The sequence below is a fragment of the Talpa occidentalis genome, unplaced genomic scaffold, assembly GCF_014898055.3.
Source record: "Talpa occidentalis isolate TD23 unplaced genomic scaffold, MPIMG_talOcc4v2.1 talOcc4.10, whole genome shotgun sequence".
Classification (NCBI taxonomy): Eukaryota; Metazoa; Chordata; class Mammalia; order Eulipotyphla; family Talpidae; genus Talpa; species Talpa occidentalis.
The window spans coordinates 23,642,714-23,667,084 of NW_023600993.1; the positions used below are offsets into that span (position 1 = coordinate 23,642,714).

A 24,371-nucleotide genomic window follows, 5' to 3' on the forward strand; every position below is an offset into this window, starting at 1 on the left:
AACAAACCCTGAACTGTGTAAATTCCAAGCGGATCCAAGCAATGATCTGGAAACGCAGCAAGAGTGTAAAAGCATCAAGTAAAAAACTCTCAGGTTCCTTTCAGAGAGGTCTGCTGCTTGCTCATTGCCCAGAGCCCGTCTGACCCCAATTTCTGGCTGTCCATCATGATTTTTAAATGAACTGCTAAGAAGTTAACTTGAAAAGAAGTCTTTTCAGCCACCTACCAACTTCATATCTGAACAGGGCACCTCCCAGTTTTGTAAAGGAGAGAAAATAGATGAGTGGTATATTGCAAGTGAAAAGAATTCCTTAAATATCAGGAAGCAGAGAATATAAGTAGAGTTCTTCCTTTAGCACTTCTTGCTGCCAAATGCATTCTCAAAGCAAAAGAGTGCTGGCTGTATTTCTTCAAGTGTTATCTGATTTGCTGGAATACTTCTGAATATTCCAGAACTACTATGAGCTGCTGGATATCACCAAAGTTTCTCTTTCTTCCTTCTCCTAGTCAAGAACTCAATGAATGGACCAATGTTAAAAGTGACATATTTCTCTTTAAAATGAAAATGCACACATTGTACAAAAATGAAAAATGATGTAAGAATTATATAAAATTAAAAAATATAAATAAAAGTGACATATTTCTCTTTATAAATTCTTTTAAACCCTCCTAAATACCTCACTAACATATGCCCCTAAATCATATACACTATTGTTAACTAGCATTATCTTAATTTAAAAAAATCCACAACTTTGGCTTCTCTTGAAATACGCAAGGAGCTCACCATTAGGCTCACGTTCACCACCCAGCAACAACAGGCCAGAGCTGAGCAGCAGCCGACAGGTCAGCTGCCATGAGTGACCCCCACAATCCCATCTTCTTGAATGCTCGGGACACTAAGACAAAGGTCGGCAGCCCTTGACCTCTGAGCTTGCACTGATTTTCTGATGCTCTTGTTTCTGTGGGGACCTGGGTATAAAGGACATGAGCTTATGACCCAGTCTGAAATGAATGATGAGTTATGCACATTAAAATGGTTATGTTTCAAATGTCTACAGATCCTATTGCAACTAATAAAACCCAAATACTTGTAAGTATAACTGAATTCAAGAGTATCTTTTGCCATGAGGTATTTCCTAAAACAATGGATGCTACTAACAAGTACTATTAAATGGTAAAGGGGGGGCCTCCCCGGTGGCGCAGCGGTTGAGTGCTGGGTTGCGAAGCTGCCCGCAGCCTCTGCGGCGCCAGTTCGATCCCCGGCTGCTCCCCGGCCACCGGAGGAGGGTCCCACATGGCGCGCAGACCTCTCCTGCCGCCTGCTGCTCCCCTCAGCAGTGTACTTCGGTCCTTCTGCCTGCTCTGCTCCCCGCTCTGGCTCTGGTGAATTCTCTCACCCTCCCGCGCTTCTGACTGTACCCAGTGCTTGTATAAACAAAAACAAAACAAACAAACAAATAAATAAAACATGCCTCTATTAAAAAAAAAAATGGTAAAGGGGAATTCATAACTTCTATTTTACCAATAGCAAAAAAAGATTGGAAACCACTCAATCAAGAACTTAGTTGTGGGGCCTCCCCAGTGGCGCAGCAGTTGAGCGCTGGGTTGCGAAGCTGCCCGCAGCCTCTGCAGCACCGGTTCAATCCCCGGTCACCGGGCGAGGGTCACGCAGACCTCTCCTGCTGCCAGCTGCTCCCCTCAGCAGTGTACTTCGTCAGTCTGCCTGCTCTGCTCTCTCCTCTGGCTCTGGTGAATTCTCTCACCCTCCCTAGCTTCTGACTGTACCCAGTGTTTGTATAAACCAAAAGAGATTTATTTATTTATTTATACAAGCACTGGGTACAGTCAGAAGTGCAGGAGGGTGAGAGAATTCACCAGAGCCAGAGCCGGGAGCAGAACAGGCAGACCGATGAAACACACTGCTGAGGGGAGAAGTGGGTGCTGCAGGAGAGGTCTGCGCGCCATGTGGGACCCTCACCGGAGGCCAGGGATTGAAATTGCACTGCAGAGGCTGCAGGCAGCTTCACAGGCCAGCACCCAACCGCTGCACCACCAGGGGAGGCACAAATAAATAAATCTTTAAAAAAAAAAAGAACTAAGTTGTGTTTTTGTTTTGTTTTGCTTTTGCTTTGTTTTTACATTCTAACTACTGTGTACAAAATATTAGGCTCCCAACTGTTGCTGGACAATAAGACATCCCCCCACCCCTCAGCCATCCTGGACAAGTGGAGAGAGCACCAAGAGAAAGAGTGATGATGACAGAAGGCTGACCCAGCACAGCTTAATGCCCCTGTCTGGGCTTGGCATGGCAGCCTGCAGGAGGGACACTGGAAACCTTTACCAAAGAACACAGTATCTGTCCTGCTGAGGGGAGAGAACAGGAAGAGAGAACAAGACAAGGGACAATACTGGGGCTAGGTGTTGGGAACCATTTTACTAGAGCTTGGATTTGATGTGGAGAACCTGGTGATTTGGAAAACACATGTAGGAGCTGAGAATGACATGCACTTTAGGTGACTGCCATGGAGATGGTGTGGATGATAGGTTAGAAGACAAGGAACTCGGGCTCAGGGAGACAACATGGGCATGGAAGCCAGGGCCAGGAGCATCTGAACAATGGTAAAGGGCAGGGAGGAGACAGTGCAGTAGGGCTCAGTGACTGGCCAGAGAGTGGAGAGAGGTGTGACACCGCAGGAATCCGAATGACTCACAAAATTTCAGGCTCCAGTAACTCAGTGGATGTCAAAGTCATGTAGCCAAGACAAAACTACAGGAAGGAAGGGAAGTAACTGAGGAATAAGGGTGAATGAGGAGAGAGAGAGAGAGAGAGAAAGCAAGTGAGCAGGACTTCATCTACAGAGGGAGGTATAGCTAAGACCAACTTTCTTACTTTACCAGTGGGAACAGGCTGGCCAGGAACCTGGCACAGCATCAAAGCTTGAGACACCTTCCCCACCCAACTCAATTGCCAACAGCAACTACAACAGCATCACTAATGGTGAAAGATTTGAATGCTGACTTCCCCCCAAAAGCAGAGCTTCCCAAAGGCAATCCACTGCCTGCCTGCAGAGGTGGATGTCCCCAGTCTCACTACCAAATCCTACACCAACAGCAGAAGTCACCTCCCAGCCTCTCTCAGCCTCTGTGTAGGCCACTTCCCTCACTCAGTTTTTTGTTGCTGGATTTTTTGTTGTTGTTTGGTTGGTTGGTGTTTGCTTTTTTTTCCAGGCATACCACACATATACTAGGGACAGGATATGGGGTTAGGAAGTTTGGTGGAAGTTTACGGATAATAATACTTTCAACCAACCCTCAAAAGAACCTACCAGGACCGAGAAGACTAAAATGTAAACACTCCTCATGCTGAGCAAAGTGTGATAGGACAGAGAAGAGAAAACAGAAAGACTATGTCTTATGTGATTTTTCATAAGAGAAGAAACTGATAGACATTCCTGTGCAAATGAGGACTTGAGGAAGTGCTCTCAGGAAAACATTCCATGAAAGTGAAGGAGGATACATGAGAAAGGAAAAGATGGGCTTTGAGACAACCCCAGCCTCAGACTGAAGCAACATAGAGTCCTCAAGTGAAGTGCACTATAGACTTTGTGCTCCCTGGAGGCAAAGGGCTGGGTTTTATAACCCACCAATCATTAACGTCAGTGATGTCAGTCACTGGGTCAGGTCACCCTGGGTGAGGATGAGGTGCTGTCTCCCAGTCATCTCTAGACTAGTGGGCTCCTAATTGGCATGGCAGAATTTTCTGGTGGAGCTTACAGGTGTGAAGTGTTAGCAACTAATCCCGCAGTAACTGAGCACTGGATGTACTGGCCCTGTAAAGAAGATCCTGGCAAGGCACCAACAACATCTGCTACAGCATGCATTCCAGAATCCATGAGGACAATCCACAGCTCGGGAAAGAGAAAGGGGGCTTTCTTCATTATGAATCTTTCCACCTTTCCACTTCCCTGGAAACTCTCCAAGAGGTTGATGAACTCACCTCCACAGAGTGGTTGAGTACCTCTGAAAAGCCTTGAGGGCGGAGTTACTTCTACAACTCTGGCTAAAGACTTATCTCCCAGGTACTGGGTTTATTATTATCCATTACTAACAGCAGCCTGTAGTTCCACCTGCCTTCTGCCCAGGAGCCCTCCAGCCTCACAGTGAATCTCCATGACTGCACTTGAGCAATAAATGGGCAGTCAGCCTCACCATATAACTGACAGCATTCCTCCCATTTTTATGGCATCTTTTATGCTCACTTTATAAAGTTTCATGTTTTACTTTCCAGATTTCATTGTGTGCACTCAATACATCCCAGGAGTGTGGCTAAGCAGTTTTAATTTTCTAAGAAGTATTTCTCTGCCTCTCCTTTCCACTAAAGCATGGCTAAGAAATCCCCCAAAGCAAGTTTTCTGTGCAGCATATACAATCTGATTCAAGACATTCAAGCAAGAATGAAGTTAAGGAGAACTTACAGCATCACAGCTTAAGTCCCCCACCACCTATCTTACTATATATAGAGGGCACATCCATGGCAATACAGAACTGAAAAAGCAAATTCTAAAGTAACAAAGTTAACCTTGTATTAAAAGACTATCGGATTATTCAAGGCAGAGGGAGTAGATTTTTGGTACGATGCCAGAGAAATTCTGAAACACTAGCCAGATCCAAAAGGAAACAAATGCTCAAATCAATTAGCTCATTAACTATGACTTACTCTTCGATTAAACTTAGAAATCAAGCTTTTGACAATACTCGGACAGAGTTGGAGGTGAAGTGGGAGTTTCAGGTTGGCTTCTTAACCAATGAAAACCTGTCTTAATTGTCTTTCTTCAAACACACACTAAAAACACACACATGAAGAAACATGCTAATCAACTTGAAAAAAAAGGGTGAATAATGGTTAAAATAGCAACAATCTTTACAGAGCACCTCCAATATGCCCAGAACTGTGCAAGGAACTAGATACTTATACTCCTCTCTATTCTCATGGAAACAATGGAAATACAAAATTACATGGGATCCCTACCTCACACCACAGACACAAAAGTCCAGACAAGTTATGGACTGAATTGAGAAAGGTAAACTTCTGAAACTATCAACAGAAAATATAGAATTATCTTTCTAGCAGGTCCATAACATAAAATGTTGAAATCCTGCCATGTTAGATTCAAGAACTTTTTGACCTAAGGTGCTCTATCTGTGGACTAATTTGGTTTGAATCAGAGGTGGGAGCTGCTCTCAATGAAAAATCTGAGTTGTCAGGTATGCTATGGGGTGAAATAGCAATCTTGGTTATCAGCAGTTTCTTGGTACACATACATCAGAAAACAAGTTAGTATCACCTCACAAGGTTGAGCATCAAGATTCCCTTAGACTCCAAAATTGCATTTTTACATAAACATCAAGAAATTCTTGCACAGGGGCACTGAGAGATGTGTACAAGCTTGCACAAAGCAGCAGCACCTCTAACAGGAGCAAAATGGAACAACCTGAAGGCTGATCGCCAGGATAAATCACAAGTGGCCTATTCAGAAAACAAAAGAATGTTACCCAGCTTTGAAAACTAATGTACCATAGTTAAATACAATAACTGGGTTCAATTTTGGAACTATAATAAGAAAAAAAAAACCGCAGGAGAGTATACAACACACTTTTTAAAATATATTAAAACTGAAAACAAAACTAAATGATATAGTAGAGAGAACATTCATTTGACATATTTATTATAAAAATATTTTATATTATTTATTTAAAAAGGCAAAGGTGTAATAAAGTCAAAACTCAAGAAATAAACTACCTGGAAAGGGGGAAGGCAGGACTGAAGTGGAGAAGATGATGTGGGTAGACGAGCTGGTGGTACATTATCCTTCTTAGACTGGGTGGCAAGTTCATGCCTGCTATTTTCTTCTTATGCTCATAAACATAAAATAGATAATTACATATATTCTCTTGTACAAACCAAGCATTACATTTTTTAAAAGATAAAAATAAAGTAACTAGTCTACTCATTGGATGACAGTATCAAATTACAAAACTGGAAGTAAATAATTTTTAGATTATATGAGTTATTTATTATTTCCATTTAACTGATGAAGAAATTAAAATGTAGGAAGGTAGGGTAACACATATTGTGCTAAAGCAGAGGGAAACATCAGGAGTCCTTTGCTGGGAAGGCAGAATTTCTGGCAAGATGATGGCATGTATGGAGCAAGTGTGGCAGAGGTTTCGGTGTTCTGCCTCCAGTGATACGGGTACTGGAGCAGAAGTGGGTCTGAACCGTGTTACCATTGGGAATTGGTTGGACACAGTCTATGTTGTCGCTTTTGAGCTTATAACATCAAAGCTTTGTTCTGCCAGAAATACTATAAAACTCCCTAGCTGCTTAAGACTGCTTCGAAGGAACCTACTGTCTGCTACTCAGATCTTAACAACCTGTCATCTAAAGAGTGCTGACACTACCTCCTAAGTGATAAGCCCACAAATGCCTGCCAGACTATAAAATGGCCTAGAACAGGATGTAAGCTTCCCACTGTCCACGGTAGAGGGAGAGCAAGGGAGGACAAAAGGAGTAGGGAGAACATATTGCAGTTCATCAGCATCTATCAATAAATGCATGATCTCCCAGAAAAGCAAACCAAGACCAGCCTTTCCAACACACCAGCTAACAGGGACAAGAGAGCACATAAAAAATACGGCCTTTCAAAAACCCTTCCCTCACACCCTAGGCTAGAATTTGCAAGAAAGCAGGTCAATCTTAGAAGTCATTTCATGTCAGGATGATCTCTCTCAGAAGCTGTGTTGGCATGGTGAGCTGGGGACAGGCTAATGATGTACAAAGGCAAATTGTTGTTTGTTTTTTCTTAATTATCACAACTTGTACAGAGAAATAACTGTTTTTGTTCCCTCCAAAGAAATACTCTCAGAGGCTCTTGGCTTATTGTCATTACCCACAACCTTTAGCTCAGATGAGACAAATATCTATCAGTAAGCATGGTTATGAGATGTGGAAATAGCTGAAAGCAATTCAGAGCCACAGGCAACAACCAAGGTGAGAGAGTTGTGCAGACTGATAACATTTTTAGTCAAACATGAGGTAAAACTACAAAGCAAAAGGCATACTTTCTCTTCTGCTGTGTCTTATAACCTTATTCTGAAGGCAATTCCAAAAAAAAAAAAAGCTTCAAAATAGTTTGAACCATGGTAGCACTATTGTAAAAAAGAATGTTGCCATTCTTAGATACACATTTTTTGGAAATTCCCACTTAGAAAATTATATCTTTAAAGTCATGTTATGTAGAATAAATCTGAAATGTAGTCATTTGTTTCTTCATTTACTGTGTGTGCAGCAACCAAGAAAGAAGAAAGAATTTTAAATTTTCTATAGTTGAGCCTTTGTGGCCATAAGCCAGGGTGGGGTAACTCTCATGCCACCATGAAACCTGGGAACCACAAAGTTAACTTCACTAAAATGTGACATTGGTACCAAATAGCCACTTACCTGGTTTTCTTTAGCCCTGGCCTGATTACATGTAATAGTTAGTCCTCTGGGTGTTGGTATTTGCAGGACTTCACAGTGAATTAAAACTCTTACTGAAAAAGCAGAAAATGACAGTGCACTCCTTAAAAAAATCAGTCTTTAGAATTATCTTCCTGGCTAAATCTAATTTGCATCTTTAGTACTAGATCCTGATGTACTAACAACTGTCAGAAATGTGTGGGTGTTATATTCTTTAATAATACTGACAGCTGATGTACACACACACAAAGGATTTTGCAAAAGTGCATACACAAAGAGCAGGATTCAAATGCACAAAAATGAAAATATGGTTGTAACAAGGGTAGTAGGATTAGGGGTCATTTCTTTCTCCAAATAAGTCTTTATTTTTGCTATGTCAACTGAAGAGTTACTGAAAAATAACACAAAAGCATCTTCCCCACCACAGATGCTAAAATCTCAACTGAGATGTTTATCTGAGTTCTGGATTTTTTTCTCCATAACTCACAGAAGCCAGGAGGGCTTCAACCTTATTTTCCAAAAAGCCACTAAACCAAGCATCAGTGAACAATGACCAGGGACCAAATCTTGCCCACCACTTGTTTTTGTAAATAAAGTTTTATTGGAACACAGTCATGCTTATTTGTTTGTATACTGTGTATGGCTGCTTTCATGCTATAATAGCAGAGTTGAAACTATTTACTATGTACTATATATTATTTACTATAACTACTATTTACCAGCATTTTACAAAAAAAAAAAAAATTGCTAACCACTGAACTAAACCAGAGTAAGATCCACCACAGCACATAGAAAGTTTATTAAGACAGCATACGAGAAGAGTCCCTGCAAAGGTCAACACCATCTCTAAAGGGTCAGGGTCCTAAAAGTTGCTTTTGATAATTATGATCCAAATTAGCAGTTCTTCCTGAATGGAGAAAACAAACAAGGAAACCAAGCACACTGCATTTGCCAACAAGCCAAGATTCAGCCATAATTGCTCCTAAGCAAACGCAGAACGCTCTGTCCTAAAGAACTGCTACGAAACATCAGTCTATAGAGAAGAGTCTCAAATTTTTAATGTCATCTAGTCAAATTTAGCTAGATGCCTTCCTGCATTTAGAAGTCTGTCTTCTATTTTAGCAGCACCATCAACAATGTGCTGCCGGCTGACATATTAGAAGCAGTTCTAAAGGCTGGTTTATTCATAGTCTAGAAAGTAAAATAAAAGCAACGTTGGCTGCTGGCAGTTACTATTAAACCAAGTTCTCTCTGCTATATATTAAAGGAAATTAACATCAAACTCAGAGATAAGATATCCCACACACCATCTTTTAATATCCCAGTATAAGAAAGAAAAGCTCTCTGCACATTTTGAAAATTTCCCCATCACTCAAAACAGCTAATAAATAAACCAGAACATGAAATGAGTCTCAGGGCATTGGCCAGATAATGAGAAGCCAGTGGGTAGTCTTTGCTGTATAACAAAACCACAAAGCAGAAAGACTGTATTTAGCATCACTTTTCTGGAGTCTTTCCAAAACCATCTGAGGAGCAGAGATGGGGTTTCTTATTCTAAAACAGCTACAAACTCAAGAGCATAATTTTGAATTAAGCCTCATCTCTTTGGGGCTGTTTCCCACTGTGAGACAAGGGTTAAACAAGTTCATCTGAGGGGTTTCAGGCCCCCAGAAAGTCTTGTGAAGAAAAAGGTTAGCCTCCCCTCCTCTTTACATGTCGGACAACTATTAATTTATTTCAGAAAACATTTTCAGAAAAGCAGGTAAAATGTCAATGCTACTTAAAATCAGGTCTCTCAAATACAGAAAATGAAAGTTGCCTTTTGGTCAAGAAAAATAAAGTCTGACCATGGTCTGACATGCCCAATGTAAAGCTGACCTTCTAAATCCCTAAGGCAGAGAGGACCATCTTAGTACTGTGCTGAATGCTTTAAGAAATTACATACAAAAAAGCTTCCATGCACAATGTACAGCTAAAGATACAGGGATCCTGCAAAGAGGGAACCTCAGAGATCCCTTCCTGAACTTGTTTTTGGGTTTTATCAACTTCCCAATTAAAAGCACCTTCTCCAGGATGACACAGATACCACATCAAATAAAGCTGGCACCAAGCATCCTCAATTTGTCATTCAGACCCTCAGCTCTCCTCACAGCGGTCCATAGCATGATGTGAAACAAATGTTAAACAAATCAGAAACCTGCATTCAATTCACATTCAAGATAACAACATTTGCATCAACTAGAATTATAAAAGTCTATGGACATGAAATGCAATATGGGAACCAGTTTAAATATGTTGTCGTCTGGCCAAGTTCCTTACTCAGATTCCATTAATCTAAATGAGAAAGCTGGGTTAAAATGGACACCATAAGATTGCAAGCTGGTTTACATAACGCAGGGCCTCCCCAGCTTAAAGCTTAAAGCTATCCACTTGCAAGTAAAAATGGGAGTGACTCTTCCCCTTTTGTCTCTCCCCATTTACCAGCAACCTCTGAGCCTTCCAGACTTCCTGGAAACTGCCACCAGAGACTGTGTGACCCACTTCTTCTTCAAGGGCATCAATCACACATCATCTGTCCCCATGCTCCCTGTGTTGCTCACCACCTGGGTGAGAATTACCTGCTTTTTCTTATGCACCAACCATCCCATTTAAATCTATTCCTCCCCTTAAAGAACTAGACATAAGACCTGAAACCATAAAATACAGAGAAGAAAATATAGGCGAAACACTACATGACTTGCACATCAAAGACATCTTTACAGACACATCACCCAAAGCAGTGATAGTGAAGGCAAAGATAAACAGCAGGGACTACATCAAATTAAAGAGCTTCTGCACAGCAAAAGAGACAATAACAAAAACAAAGAGAAACCCCACCGACTGGGAGAACATTTTTGCACACAACACTAATGATAAAGGACTGATCACAAAAATCTGCAAAGAGCTGATGAGACTCAACAACAACAAAGAAAATAATCCAGTCAAAAAATGGGCAGAAGAGCTAAAAAGAAACTTCTCTGAAGAAGAAATGCAAATGGCCAACAGGCACATGAAAAAATGTTCAACATCACTTGTAATCAGGGAAATGCAAATCAAAACTACCATCTTACACCAGTGAGAATGGCACATATTAAAAAGCTAGCAACAACAAATGTTGGCGAGGGTGTGGAGAAAAAGGAACTCTCCTGCACTGCTGGTGGGAGTGCAAACTGGTCCAACCACTATGGAGAGCTGTGTGGAGATTTCTGGACCTACTAAACATAGAGCTTCCATATGATCCAGCAATTCCACTCCTAGGTATTTACCCAAAGGACACAGAAACAGTAATTCTAAAGGGCACCTGCACCCCTATGTTTACAGCAGCACTATTTACAATAGCTAAGCTATGGAAACAACCCAAATGCCGAAAAATAGATGACTGGATCAAGAAGATGTGGTACATATACACCATGGAATATTACTCAGCATTCAAAAAAGATAAACACATGCAATTTGCAGCAACATGGATGGAGCTAGAAGGGATCATGCTCAGTGAAATAAGTCAGAAAGAAAAAGAAAAATACTGGATGGTCTCAGTCATAGCAGGAATTTAGGAAACCTAAATAAGAGACCAGGAAAAAGACTAATCAATACAAAGTAAAAATCAAAATCAACAAGCAACTATAAACCAGAGACACACTACGGGGGTGGTGGGGGAGGGAGGGGCAGGGAAAGGAAGGACTGGAGTCAAAATAAGGGGTGGGGGTGCAACTGTATGGGGAATATAACCAAAATGAAAATACATACATTGTGCAAAGATGAAAAAGATTTAAGAATGATATAAAATAAAATATTTAAATTTTTTAAAAAAAGATTAAATAAATAAATCTATTCCTCCTTCCAAAAAGAAAATACATCCCCAGGTCCAAAAAAATTCACCCACAAAGAAAGCACATGTTTGTATGCAAAAACTGTCTGAAAATTAGTGTAAACCATTTCCTAGTTCACAAACGCCCAAGGGACCTTCCCCAGTTAATGTTTAATCAAGAGGCCAAGGTTTATGGGTTTGTCAGAGCCATTTTTCATTATCTAGTCTTCATGTGGACCCCAATCCAAAAGGAATACTTCAAAGCAAGTCTATAATAAACCAAGCTCTAAAGCTGTGCAAACCCACTCATTGGCTCAACAATCAAGTACAGCACATCTGCTAGGCAAACACAACCCCAGTTGTGCCTTGTCACTCGGCTGTATCATGAACTACCAAACCGGATGGTGGAAAATCTCAGTACTGGGGTTTTTCACTGGTCGGGCAGTCAGGAGAGGCTCTGAGACAAAAGTGACCCCTCAGGGCATGGAAGCTTAACATCTCTGATTTTTATTTTAGCTGACAGATACTATTTTTATAATTTAAAATGGAATTTAAAAGACTGGGGGAATATGGAGAGTATTTGGAGATTATGCAGTTTCTGCTCAATTTTGTGAGAGCCTAAAACTCTCAAAACTGTATTTTTTGAAGGAAAAAAAAGAGATAAAAATAGTGCTTTGGGGTAGCTGGGCAATTTCTGATGTTTTATTTTCCCTTTTGTTTCCTGGATTTTTCAGGATTTTTTGTAGGAATCATGAAATACCACCTTTATGACTAAAAAAGATTAGCCATTAAAACAGAAAATAACCACCAAAAACAAAGGCAATGCTATTTGTTTAGAAAAAAGGAAACAAAAGTCATCAAACTATACACTGAAAAAAGGTATATTTGTCTCTTAACATGCTGTCCCTAAAGCTAATTTTAAGTACATGTTGAAAAAAGCTTTATTTAGCATTCTTACATTTCATTTTAAGTAATATACATTATAGTATATAAGTTATAATCTGTATGTATAATTATTGTTTGGATGCAAAGGAAATCATCCCATACCACTCTGGGTTCTTCTAGGCTAGAAAATAATTAAATAAGCATCAGAGAGACTGGTAAGAGAAAAAAGTCAAAATGAAATTTAATAATAACATGTGTATCTCCTGTATACATGGGAGACACCAGCAAAACTGAATAACTCCCCTACACCGCCTCCCCCCATGGCTTCAGACACCATCTTAAACAGTTTAGCTAAGGGAAGGGAGGTTGCTGGGAGAAAAGGGCAAGTCAGTTAAAGAGTTTACCAGGAAAGGCACAGGAGACAAAGGTATGCAGCTTTCAATTCTGCCTTCTCCACTGAAAAGAGATTAGGTCTACTTGGGAGATGCTCTCACAGAAAGTTTGCATGTAAATATCTTTTTCAAAAGTAATCTCCAGCCTTCAGAGGCCCTCCCGAGACATCAACCTTTTGTCAAAAAGGCATATATTAGTGGCAGTTTTTTTTCTCCACTACTTTAACTTATTGTAACAGCAGATGATCCTGTTAAATTTCTAAGTGTTTCCTTTCAAGACAATTAAATTTAAGTAGGTTCTCTAATTTTGGTGCCACCAATTCTGAATTTAGGATTTTTTAGCTACTGCTACTAAAGGTAACAGTTGTAGCTCTGTTGAATAAAAGGTTTGCTAAGCAAATAACAATAAAAATGAATTTATCATTTAGTGGAGACAGAGTTTCAGTTTGGGATGGTGAAAAATTCTGGAGATAGGTAATGACTAGTTTCACAATAATAGAAATATACTTAGTGCCACTGAATGGTATACTTAAACTGGCTAAAATGCTAAATTTTATGTCATATGTATTTCACCATAACACAAGTAAACTTAGCTTCTACCTGAAACACTTTTTAAATGGGAACCAGTACAAGAAAAATGTTATAAATGCTCTGCTGATCCCTCAGGGCACCTTTACCAGCAAAAAGTCTAAAATTAGGGCTTCTATCACATCCATTACACTAATTGTAATGTAAGGTCCCGGAATCAAAACTTTTCCATTTGATGACTTTTGGGAAGTGCAGAGAGACACAGAAAGGCCTGTGTGGGGAAGCACTTCCCAATCTGCTGGAGGCAGAGCACTTGTACAATGGGAAAAGCCAACTCCAAGAGAGGTGCTGCTGTATTTCACTCATGCAAACAAGTATTTATCAAGTGCCTACTATGTGCCAGTTACTATGCTAGCGCTTAGGTCCAACCTGCTTTCCTGGACCTCGCAATATAACGTCCTGCTTTCAGTCAAACAACTTCATTCAGCTGGCAATTCAAATAACTTGATGGTATTTCTCAAAGTAATCATGGATTTTCTCATTTCCTTTGAGGTTTTTTTTCTTTTATACTTTGAAATAATTCAAACTTATAGAACAGTTACAAAATATTACAAAGAACTCTTGTACAGCCCTTCACCCAGACTGGACAATTATTGTTCTGGCAGATAGTGCTCTATCTCTCCCTTCCTTCTCCTGCCCTTCACCCACATCTATCCAGCCTTTCCCCCTCTTCCCAAGCCCTCCCCTTTCCTCTCTCCTTTAGAAAGCTTTTCAGGTACCATCTGTGAATAAGTCATGGCCATCTCCTTTTATCCCTAAATATTTCAAGTATTTTACCAAAAAGAAATATGTTCTCTTATACGACCACAGTACAGTTATCAATTTGGGGCAGTTTAATACTGATTCTATGGGACTAACAGTATTTAAATTTGACTGCCTGTCCCAATGATGGAAGAAGGGCGATGCATGGGTTTATATTACCTACTCAAAGGCTCTCACCTCAACCACCAAATGGACTGATGGTATTAGGGGGAAAGAATGTCCTGAATAGACTCCATCCAGGCTTTGTGGATGCCATCCCCACTCCATCAAGACAAGGAACTACAAATCCCATGATCCCCAAAGGGAGGTTGTGAGGACCTAAGGGCAGAGTTAAGCGGCCATTTTCTCTGGTTTGTGAATATAACCAACCATGTTAGTGGGGTCTCCCATCTCTCTTGGCTCCTGCTCTTGGCCAAGCAATGTTTGGTCTTGGCGGGTCATCTGGTATTCCAGGTGAGCAGAATGGGTAGGATGCATTTAAGAATTTATCTCCCTCTTTCCTCCCTGAGTTGTTCATTTCCTCATTTCCTTTCCCTTGTAAATAAATCTTTTGTTAACCGTTTGTGTGTGCCTGCAGTTTAAGTCCCCTTTAAGCGTGCAGGTGAGGACCCACAGTCAGGCAACCCGTTTTAAATCGGGGTTGCCCTGTAACAATGGCACCTGCAGAGCCTGTCTTCCTGCCTTGCTTTCCACAGGACCTCTCTGTAGGACTCCAGGCAGAAAGACATTCTTTTAAAACTCCTTCCTACATTACCAATAAAGTTCTTTAACAAGAACAATTGCCTCTCATTTAACCTTCTCCATGATGTGACTTAGTTCTACTCCTTTTTGTTCCAGTCACTGAACATTTCCGGATAAAAATATTTCTTGTAATAAAATTCAGTAGGATTACCTTCCACTCCCTCTCAGTTAGAAATTGTTCAAGTTCTAGTAGCCCTTTTGCTCAGCACTTCTCGCAGTATCTTCAATTTAAAGGAACATTTCTCAACCTTTATATCATTGTCAATCCCCTAAAGGGGTTTTTTTAGACAATTTTCCCTAAACAGCCCTTCCAATGAAATTAATACAAGAGACAGACTGTATGCCCATTTACATTTTATATCTATATCTGTGCTTTATATATAAAAAGAGTAAGATATTTTCATCACCACTCCAGGAACAAATTTTTCAACACTTCCATTTAGAAAGGCCATTCACAAACTGGGAGAGGGAGAAGGCGGGAAAGAGCCAGATAATACCTGCATGAGAAGGAGACCAGATCCCAGTTCAGCCTTCAAATGTCAGCTGGGTCAGAGCTAACCAAAAGCATAAAAGCCTCTAATTGACTTACCAATGGTATGGTCTAGATGCTTCCCTGTCCCCATAATGGCTCAGATGTTATGGAAAATTGTATATCTTCAAAATCCTAGAGTGGAAATCTTGGGGGATACAGGTAAGCCTCCCTCTTTAAAATGGGGGTAGATAAGCCAAGATTGTCTAATACTTCCTTCTGCATGTCTCACAATGGCTGAGTCTATTCAGCACATACAACAGGGGAGTAAAGGTGTCAGAACCTTGTTGATGGCCAGCCATTGCTCCTTAGAACAAAACAGGGTCCAGAAACAATACAATTATGACCAACTCATGTTGGGCCATGGTACAAGGTGATTTAATGCAAAAGTATAGCTCTTTTCAACAAATGGTGCTGGGACAATTGGACAGACATGTGCACAAAATGAACCTCATCCTAAATCTCAGCTCTTCTACAAAAATTAACTCATAGATTCTAGATCTAAATGTAAATAAAATTTTTCAAAGGAAAAAAGAAGAAAATTATTCATATCCTAGGGTTAGCCAGAAAGGTCTTAGACATGAAATTAAAAACATAATCCATAATAAACTGTAGTCCATCAACATTTGAAATCAAAAAAACTACAGACTAGGAGGAAAACATTTGCAAATTCCATCTCCAACAAAGGGCTTATCTTTAGAATACATAAAGAAAACTCTCAAAATGCAATGCTAAGAAACCAAACAACCCAATTTTCAAATAGGAGAAAGGGGTTAAGACACTTTACCAAAGAGGATGGCAAATAAGCACACAAAAGATGTTCAACACCATTAGCTATTAAGGAAGTATAGATTAAAACCACAACAAGACACCATTACACACTTAAAATAGCTAAAAGGAAAAGATAACTAATAATACCAAGTGTTGGCAGGATGAGAAGCAATCAGAACATCCATGTGAGTATGAGAAAGTTCACAGGACATCTCTGAGGGGATGTCAAATACACACACACACACACACACACACACACACACACGTGAGTAGTTAAAACACATTTCCCTACACACCCTAAAGAGTTAAGCTGTGCCTCTGTGCAATCAATGACATGCTCTGTGAGATGATGTAAATCAAATTAACCTTGCACATAAAACCCAAGGCAAGAAAAACATTCCATTCCCTCACTGGGCCATTTTTCCTGTTCTGGGTCAAAATGCAGAACACATTACTCCATTTTTTATTTTCTTTTTAAACATTCTCATAGTACTTGCTATGTGCCGGAGACTGGACTTGCAGATTTTAGTCATAATTTTGACTCATTTAACTTAATCCTCATAGCAACCCTACAGGGTAGGTATTCTCCTTGGTCCCATTTTATGAATGCGGAAACTAAGACAGAGAGAGGTTAAATAATGTGCCCAGGTGAACAGTGGAGGCTGGTGTGGAGGCCTTCCATCTCTGCTTGCAGAAGAGGGCAAGATACCTGTGCTGTCCTCAGCATCCTGTCCTCAGGCGGGGACTGTAGATAGCAGTGCCAGGAATGGGAGGGGGAGTGAAACCCCAACCACATGGCATCAGGGGTGGCCTTCCCAACCCTCTGAAAGCCTGTGTTTTCCTTGTCCTTTTCTTTGAGTTCTCTTAGTACAATTTAGAGAGAGCCAGATGAAAAGACTATCAGGGTCAGGATGAAGTCCTTGCCTCACCCACTCCCACTCCTGGGGCTGTATAACAAGAAAGGAAAAGTCAGAACTTTCCTGATAAGTGCACCTGGTGTCGCTCCTGGGAAGGAAATCCTGTGTGCTGACCACTACCTGCCCAGTAGGTGTGACAGCCCACATGACCAGTCTCCATGAATAGCACACATCAATGTATCAGAGTAGGAAGAAATGACAGCTGGGACCCTGACAGAGCAAAATCCCTCATAAGGGGTGAAAACACTTAACAGCCCAAAGTTTCTCCATCAAGAAAGAGCAACAAGAGACTTAGCTTCCAAAGGAAACTGAATTCTGGATGGTTCAAATACAAATATCTGTCACTGTGATGTTGCAGCAAATATTTGAACCAAACTTCACTCCCCAAACCTTCCTCTGTAGGGTTCAGAGGCTGCTCTAAGAATCCAACCCATCTTCATGCAAAAATTCCCACAACACAACCCCTCTGGTCTCTTTATTCAACAAAACTTTTGTAATCAACTGTAAAACAAGAATCGCCATCATTCTAGATGAGAGAATTATATAATTAAGTTGTAGGTTTGAAAGGACTTACAGATGATAATTCATTCTAATTTTCCCATGCTAGAGTAAGAGGGAACAAGCAATACATTTCCTGTTTCATCCCATTCACAGGTGACAAAACCAGGTGACATTCATATAAGATGAACCAGCAAAACAGAAAAGCAATAAACACAAATCTCCCAAGCCTTTGGTTTAATGTCATGTTCACAATATAACATTAAGCTATGGTATTTTCAGTGTTTTGTTTGTTTCCTTTTTCTGTTTTGCTTTGTTTCTTAGTCTATAACTGTAAATTCCTTATAACAATGCAGATAAGATATATTTTGTAAGAGCTAGATTACTGAGCTGATACTTTCTTATGTTCATAAACTGCAAATACAACAGCTTTAGCTACTTACTATACTGCACAGGTGCTCATAGACACCAACAGATTCCACCAACTTCATCACAGTTAATATCTGGAGTGTCTAAAAGTCCTTTTTACCATTCCTGGGACATCTCCCAACTGTCTGCATGAACATTACAGCATGGCTTCTTGAGTGGTCACTTTAAAAGACTAGAATTAAGGAAAACTAAGTCTTTTTTATTAGTATTTTACTATATACTCCATTTAGCCAACAAGCATATACTACATGCTCCACAGGGTTCTCTTAAACAAAGGCCAAACAAAATTTTATATTAAAAAATTATAACATGATTTCATGACTTACAGAGAAGTTATAAAAACACTAACAAAGAACTATTTATTATTAATGAACTATTAACACTTTACCAGTTGCTTTATCACTTTATATATATATACACACTATTTTTCCTAAAGTATTTGAGAATAAGTTGCCAATATGATTTGAGAGTAAGTTACCCCAAAATGCACCAGTGTACAAATAATAAAAGCCAACAATTAACACAGATACAGTCCTATGATTTCCAGATCATATAAAAATTTTCCAATTGACATAAAATGACATTCATAAGAATCAGATTAATAATCTAGCTTTTACGAAGTATATCTCTTACCTGCAATGTTACAAAGGAATTTACAGTTACAGACTAAGAAACAAAGCAAAACAGAAAAAGGAAACAAACAAAACACTAAAAATACCAATAACCTCTACAATGCTAGAAAGGAAAAGGAAACAAGAGTTTTAGATAAACAGAAATTCAGACAATTCCATGAGACAAATAACTGCATTTTAGTCACTTCCAAGTTAAGTCACGCTTTGCTTTGTTCAAAACACTACCTTATACAGACCTAAACTTGATGTCACAGACACAATTGAGTCCCCCTTCACTGCTACACAGATTTTCTGACATATATCTTCATATCTACTCCATAAGAATGGCTGTCTTGTAATTGAACATGAGGCAAAGATGTGGAGTTTGGCTTATTGAGACCCTTTTCCAGCATCTCAGCCGACTCCAAAGGAGTCATGAAAACTAGTTTGACAGAAAAATTTCAGTTACAGCCAACTCAGATTTAACTATCAGTTGTGTTTCCATATACACTTTGGGCTAAGGTATCAACTGCAGACTTCTTATTAAAGAGAAAAAAACAACACATACACAGTATACAGAAGCCAGGCTAATAAAAATTACAGTTTTGCTAGTACAGAGTGACAAATATGAAAAGCCATCTAATAAATGTGACAGTGTTCTCTCACAGCACTTATCAGCACAAACTGGCTTCTGTCCTGTTCAACATTTTAGGGACCAGTGCACTAAATGAGTCAGCTGAAAAAAAGCACAAGAAAAGTTCTGTACTGTGTTTTAGCCTAGCAGGTTAGGAGGCCCATTTGAAGGTATTAGTAAAAGGGTGAAATCCAGATACACAAGAATCCCAAAAGCCAAGTGCATTCTGTGAAAGTGTGACCCCATTTCAGCCGAAGTCCACACTCTGCCCTTAATGAATTGGGAGCCTTCCAGGTAATCAAGATTCATCTGTTAGTTCTTACAAAGAGTCACAGGGCCAAAGAGCCCCTCAGGCAGCCCTAAAAGTCCAAGTGAAGAAAAGACAGCACTGGCAAGGAAAGTCATTACTGAGGACCAGCCCACACACAGCAGGGGGCAAAGTTCTGAAAGCTCTAGAGATATGGCCCTAAACCAGCGACAGTTTCTGACCAGGGAAAGTCCATCAGACATCAAGTACTTACAGAAAGATTCTGCCCAAGGGAAGGCTATAAAATCACTCACTAAAATATGGGAGCCCCTTCTCTGGGAAGGTCAAGGCAAAGAGAAGGAGAGTGAGGGGCCAAAGAATAATGATCATCTTGCAGTGGAAAGAGTAGGTGCTGGCTGACACACAGGCAAAGGCAGATCTGCAAGCTCTTTCCACAGCAGAGGAAAAACATGCTTTGGAATTAGGTGCAAACTGGCTCTACAAAATTATTCTGTGGGGCCTCCCCGGTGGTGCAGCGATTGAGTGCTGGGTTGCAAAGCTGCCTGCAGCCTCTGCAACGCTGGTTCAATCCCCGGGCGAGGGTCCCACATGGCGCGCAGACCTCTCCTGCCTCCCACTGCTCCCCTCAGCAGTGTACTTCATCGGTCTGCCTGTTCTGTTCCCTGCTCTGGCTCTGGTGAATTCTCTCACCCACCCATGCTTCTGACTATACCCAGTACTTGTGTAAATAAATAAATATTTTAAAAAAATTATTCTGTGCAACTTACATCACTTCATGCTTCAGTTTCTTTATAGGTAAACTAGAGATTTTACCTGCATTAGTTAGGGTTAGCTTTGACTACGAATAGTGGTATTTAAAAGAGGCTTAGGGCCTCCCCGGTGGCGCAGCAGTTGAGCGCTGGGTTGCGAAGCTGCCCGCGGCCTCTGCGGCGACGGTTCGACCCCCGGCTGCTCCCCGGCCACTGGAGGAGGGTCCCACATGGCGCTCAGACCTCTCCTGCCGCCCGCTGCTCCCCTCAGCAGTGTACTTCGATCCTTCTGCCTGCTCTGCTCCCCGCTCTGGTGAATTCTCTCACCCTCCCGCGCTTCTGACTGTACCCAGTGCATGTATAAACAAACAAACAAACAAACAAATAAATAAAACATGCCTCTATAAAAAAAAGGGGGGGGCTTAGTCCCTCCCCCTCCATCATGGAAAATTCTGGATGTGGGCAACCCAAGATTTGTGGAGTGACTCTGATCAACCAAGTCCTCAGAGGCCAGGTTTCCTCTTTCTGGTTGGCCTTCATCCCAGTCATCACAAAGGCTCAAAACAGCTGCTGGAATGCCAGCCATCATGCCTCTATTCCAAGAGGAAAGAAATAACAAGAAAAGCTACAGAGAAGATGCCAGGAAACTGCTCATAACAATTCTGCTTATATCCAAAATATAATTACACATCCATCCCCAGTTGCAAGGGAGAGAAAGGATACAAATATAGCTTTATCGAGGACAACCATATATCCAAATAAAAACTGAGGTCCTATGACAAGAGAAGAAAGGAGAATAGAGAGATCTGCAACAATCCCGTACAACTTAAGGATTAAACTGGGTAACACAGAAAGTGACTGATCCTCCTGGAGCCACAAATGTATGCCTTCCCCTCCAGTAACACTGGTATTTTATGATCTGTGGTCTCACCGGTTTATAAGCTCCTTCATGAAATACCTTTCACAGCCTGTTCTGTCTCTGATAGTCTCTTCTCTGGTCACATCCCACATACGACCTTCATTCCAGGCATACCAAACCTATCTGCTTTTGTGCCTTCAAACCTTTGTTACAGAGCCTTCCACCAGGGAAACCCTCCCAAGCTCTTATCTGCACGGTGAAGCCCTCTCTTCAATATTCTAGATCTTCCCTCCCATGTCTGCCACTTGATCTCCAGGTGGAGTAATGCTCTCTCTCCCCGGTGCCTCTGACCCCAACCCCAAGCCCCCAAACCCATCCTGAGAGCAGCTTGCACCATTTTGCAGATAAAGAAACTGAGGTACACAGAGGTTAAACTGCTAGTCCAGGGTCACACAGGTAGTAAGCAGTAGAGCCAAGATTCAAGCACAGGCAACTGGAGCAAGAACCTGTACACTGAGTCACCACATGAGGTAGCCTTGTCTACTTAAGGGAATCTGGGTGTCATTTTAGACTAGGAATAGTCTACATTCCACAGTCTAAATGCAGCTCACTGCTTGTTTCTGTAAATAAAGTTTTACTGGGACACAGACATACATACTTGTTCACAAATGAAAGGGCTGAACAGTTGCCATGGAGCCTACATAACCCACAGAGCCTAGAACATCAACTCTCTGGCCCTATTAAAAAAAAAAAAAAAAGTGCCCACCCCTGGCTTAGACTGTCCGCTCCTTAAGGCAAGGCTTGTGCTTTCTTTCTGCTGCATCTTCCACATCTCACATGGCACTTGGCACAGACACAAAACGTATTCAACAAATATGTGGGACATGAGCATTCTGCCAGGCCTAATTACCAGCAAAGGGGAGTGCGTCTGGGGGCTGATGCTGCCAGCTCACTTAGGACTTGGAAAGTTTTCTAATTCTGTCCAGATTCCATTTAACAACCAAAAAGCCCAGGAGCACTGTCTTGTGGTTTTCCTGGCTTCATCAGCTGCGCCTCCCCCCACCCCCGGCCCCGGCTCTGGTAGAGTGACCACCACAGACAAGGGGAGGGTCGGCTGTAACCGTCACCTAATCCACTCAACTCCCCTGAACAAGGAGCCCAGACAGAGGCCCCCACTTCCGCCCTATTTGGGGAGAAGCTGAACTCCACTAGTAGGCAGGTGCCCAACCTCCCACGCCAGCCTCCTCCCATAGTCACTAGTCACGTGATCTACATTGCCAATAAACACTTAACACATCCTGGAAAGGAGTTATTAAAAACCGATGTTGGTCACATTTCAACTTGTTATATTTTCATCAAAATATTTATAGAAAGTAACCAAACCACATAAAAACAAATCTTTAAAAACTACAATAAGATAAAGTTATTCATGGCTCAAAAGCTCTCTTTGACCTTCAAAGAACAGACTTGCAACAAGGCTGCATATAGTGTTTCCTAATTTTATCATTAGTATTGATATCATGGCATGAGGCACAAATAAAGCACTTTCTCTCTGGGTTGTGACCATATTCCATCCAGCCTGGGTTATCAAAAATCAAATTCTGGATGATTTTCTTTCTCATTCTGTCTTGGCCTGGCCCCAAATCGCATCAGTCAGGAGCCAGGCAGAGCTGCAAAAAGCCTCCCACATTTCCGGCACAATCATTTCAATCTTCCTTTCAGGATACAAAGGCCCTCATCTCTTTCTTCTTCCCAGAGATTTCAAACAACCTTCCACTTGAGCAAACTGTGGGAATCACAGGCTAAGCAGTAAATGGAGATGATCATCTGCCATGCAAATGAAATAATTTGCCACCAGAGGCCCCTTGTAGAGGAAAAAATAATTGTATATTTGCTATGGTTGGGTCTCACCTGACCACCAGCCAGCCCTCCAGGTTCCAACAAGTTCCCATCAGTCTATCTGAAATACAAAGTCCTGGTAGAAGAAGTTTCACAGAGGACCTACAATGTGCCAAGCACTCTATTAGGGTTGGTGCTTATAGTAGCCTAATAACAGCACTATAAGGTTACTATCATTTTACAGATGAGAAACCAAGGTCTAAAAAATTAAATGATTTGCACAAGGTCAGGCACATAAAGGCGGCCGTGTTGAAAGAGCAAGGAGATCTCCCAGGCTTCACCAGCCCCTCAGACTGCCCCTCTCAGAAGCCATGCAACTCACATGAGAAAGAGTCAGTCCTGCTTTCCAGAAGCTCCCCGGGAGCAACACCCAAGTAGGCAGAGCAGGTAAGCAACCACTTTGCTTATAAGCTGCTGGTGGATGTTTGAAATGGTTCAGTTGTTCTAGAAAACTCTCCGGGAATGTCTACATGCACTTATCCTCTGACACCCTGCAATTCCAGGGCCAGGTATTCACCCAAGGGCAATGAAAGCATATTTCCACACTTTTACACAAACAGCAGTTTTATTTCTAATAGCCAAAAACTGGAACCTAAATGTCCACAGATGAATGGGTAATGAAATTCTCAGAATATAATACTACTCAACAGCAAACAGAAACAAACTGCAGACCACTTACACATAAAGACAAACAGAGGCACCTCAGAACATTATGCTGAGCTCAACAGAGCGGAGTCCACAAAGGATGGCCTATCCAGGATGGCTTAATTTACATGAAACCTAAGAACAGAATAAAACTAAATTATGGTGATTAAAAAACAGAAAGGGATTGAAGAGGAAGGGGAATTAGCTGGAAAGCTGCACAAGGATACTTCCTGAGGGAATGAAACATTCTGTCTCTTTTGGAGCAGTGGTTACATGGTGCAAACGGTTGTCAAAACCCATTAAAGAACACCTGAGACCTGTACATTTTTTTGCATGTAAATTATACCTTTTAAAAAAAAATCCTCAGGCTAATGAGTCATTCTGACAATAAAATGGGAAACACAGATTATTACATGTATACTTCCACAACTGGTTGTTCAAGATTATTTGAAAGAAACCTCAAAGAAATTCTGATTTTCCCATTCAAGGAAATTAGGTTTATTCACTGGCATTAGAAACAATCTTCCTGTCAATATTACCTACCTTACATTTGCCCAAGGGCTCCATCTAGTAGGCAGAGATGAATGAGTATGTCAACCCTTCCTTACAAGCCCACTTACAGTCATGACCTCAGCCTGCACCCTTCCATGAAAAAGATGGCTGTCACCATGGCAACCACTAAAGGGTGGGAAAGGTGGATGGTAAGGGAGACAGAGATCTTAAGAACCACCTTAGAACCATGACTGCTTGGGAGGCTGTGAATGCCACCTTCCATCCACTCCCCCAAGACAGCCTAACCCCTGGAACCTGTGAAAGTTATCTTTTAGGA

At 41.1% G+C, this 24,371-nt stretch overlaps 1 protein-coding gene across 5 annotated transcripts in view; it reads right to left on the reverse strand.

Moving 5' to 3' along the window:
• Nucleotides 1-24,371, reverse strand: part of OSBPL10 (oxysterol binding protein like 10) — a 232,954-nt gene that overhangs the window by 199,210 nt on the left and 9,373 nt on the right. Inside the window, exon 1 of one of the 5 annotated variants that reach the window (XM_054692915.1) lies at nucleotides 5,800-5,915. The exons of the other annotated variants lie outside the window; for them this stretch is intronic. Within the exon in view, the coding sequence (XP_054548890.1) occupies nucleotides 5,800-5,894 (95 nt within the window). The 5' untranslated portion in view covers nucleotides 5,895-5,915. Of the gene's footprint in view, nucleotides 1-5,799; nucleotides 5,916-24,371 lie in introns of those variants that run through there. 5 annotated transcript variants of the gene reach the window in all.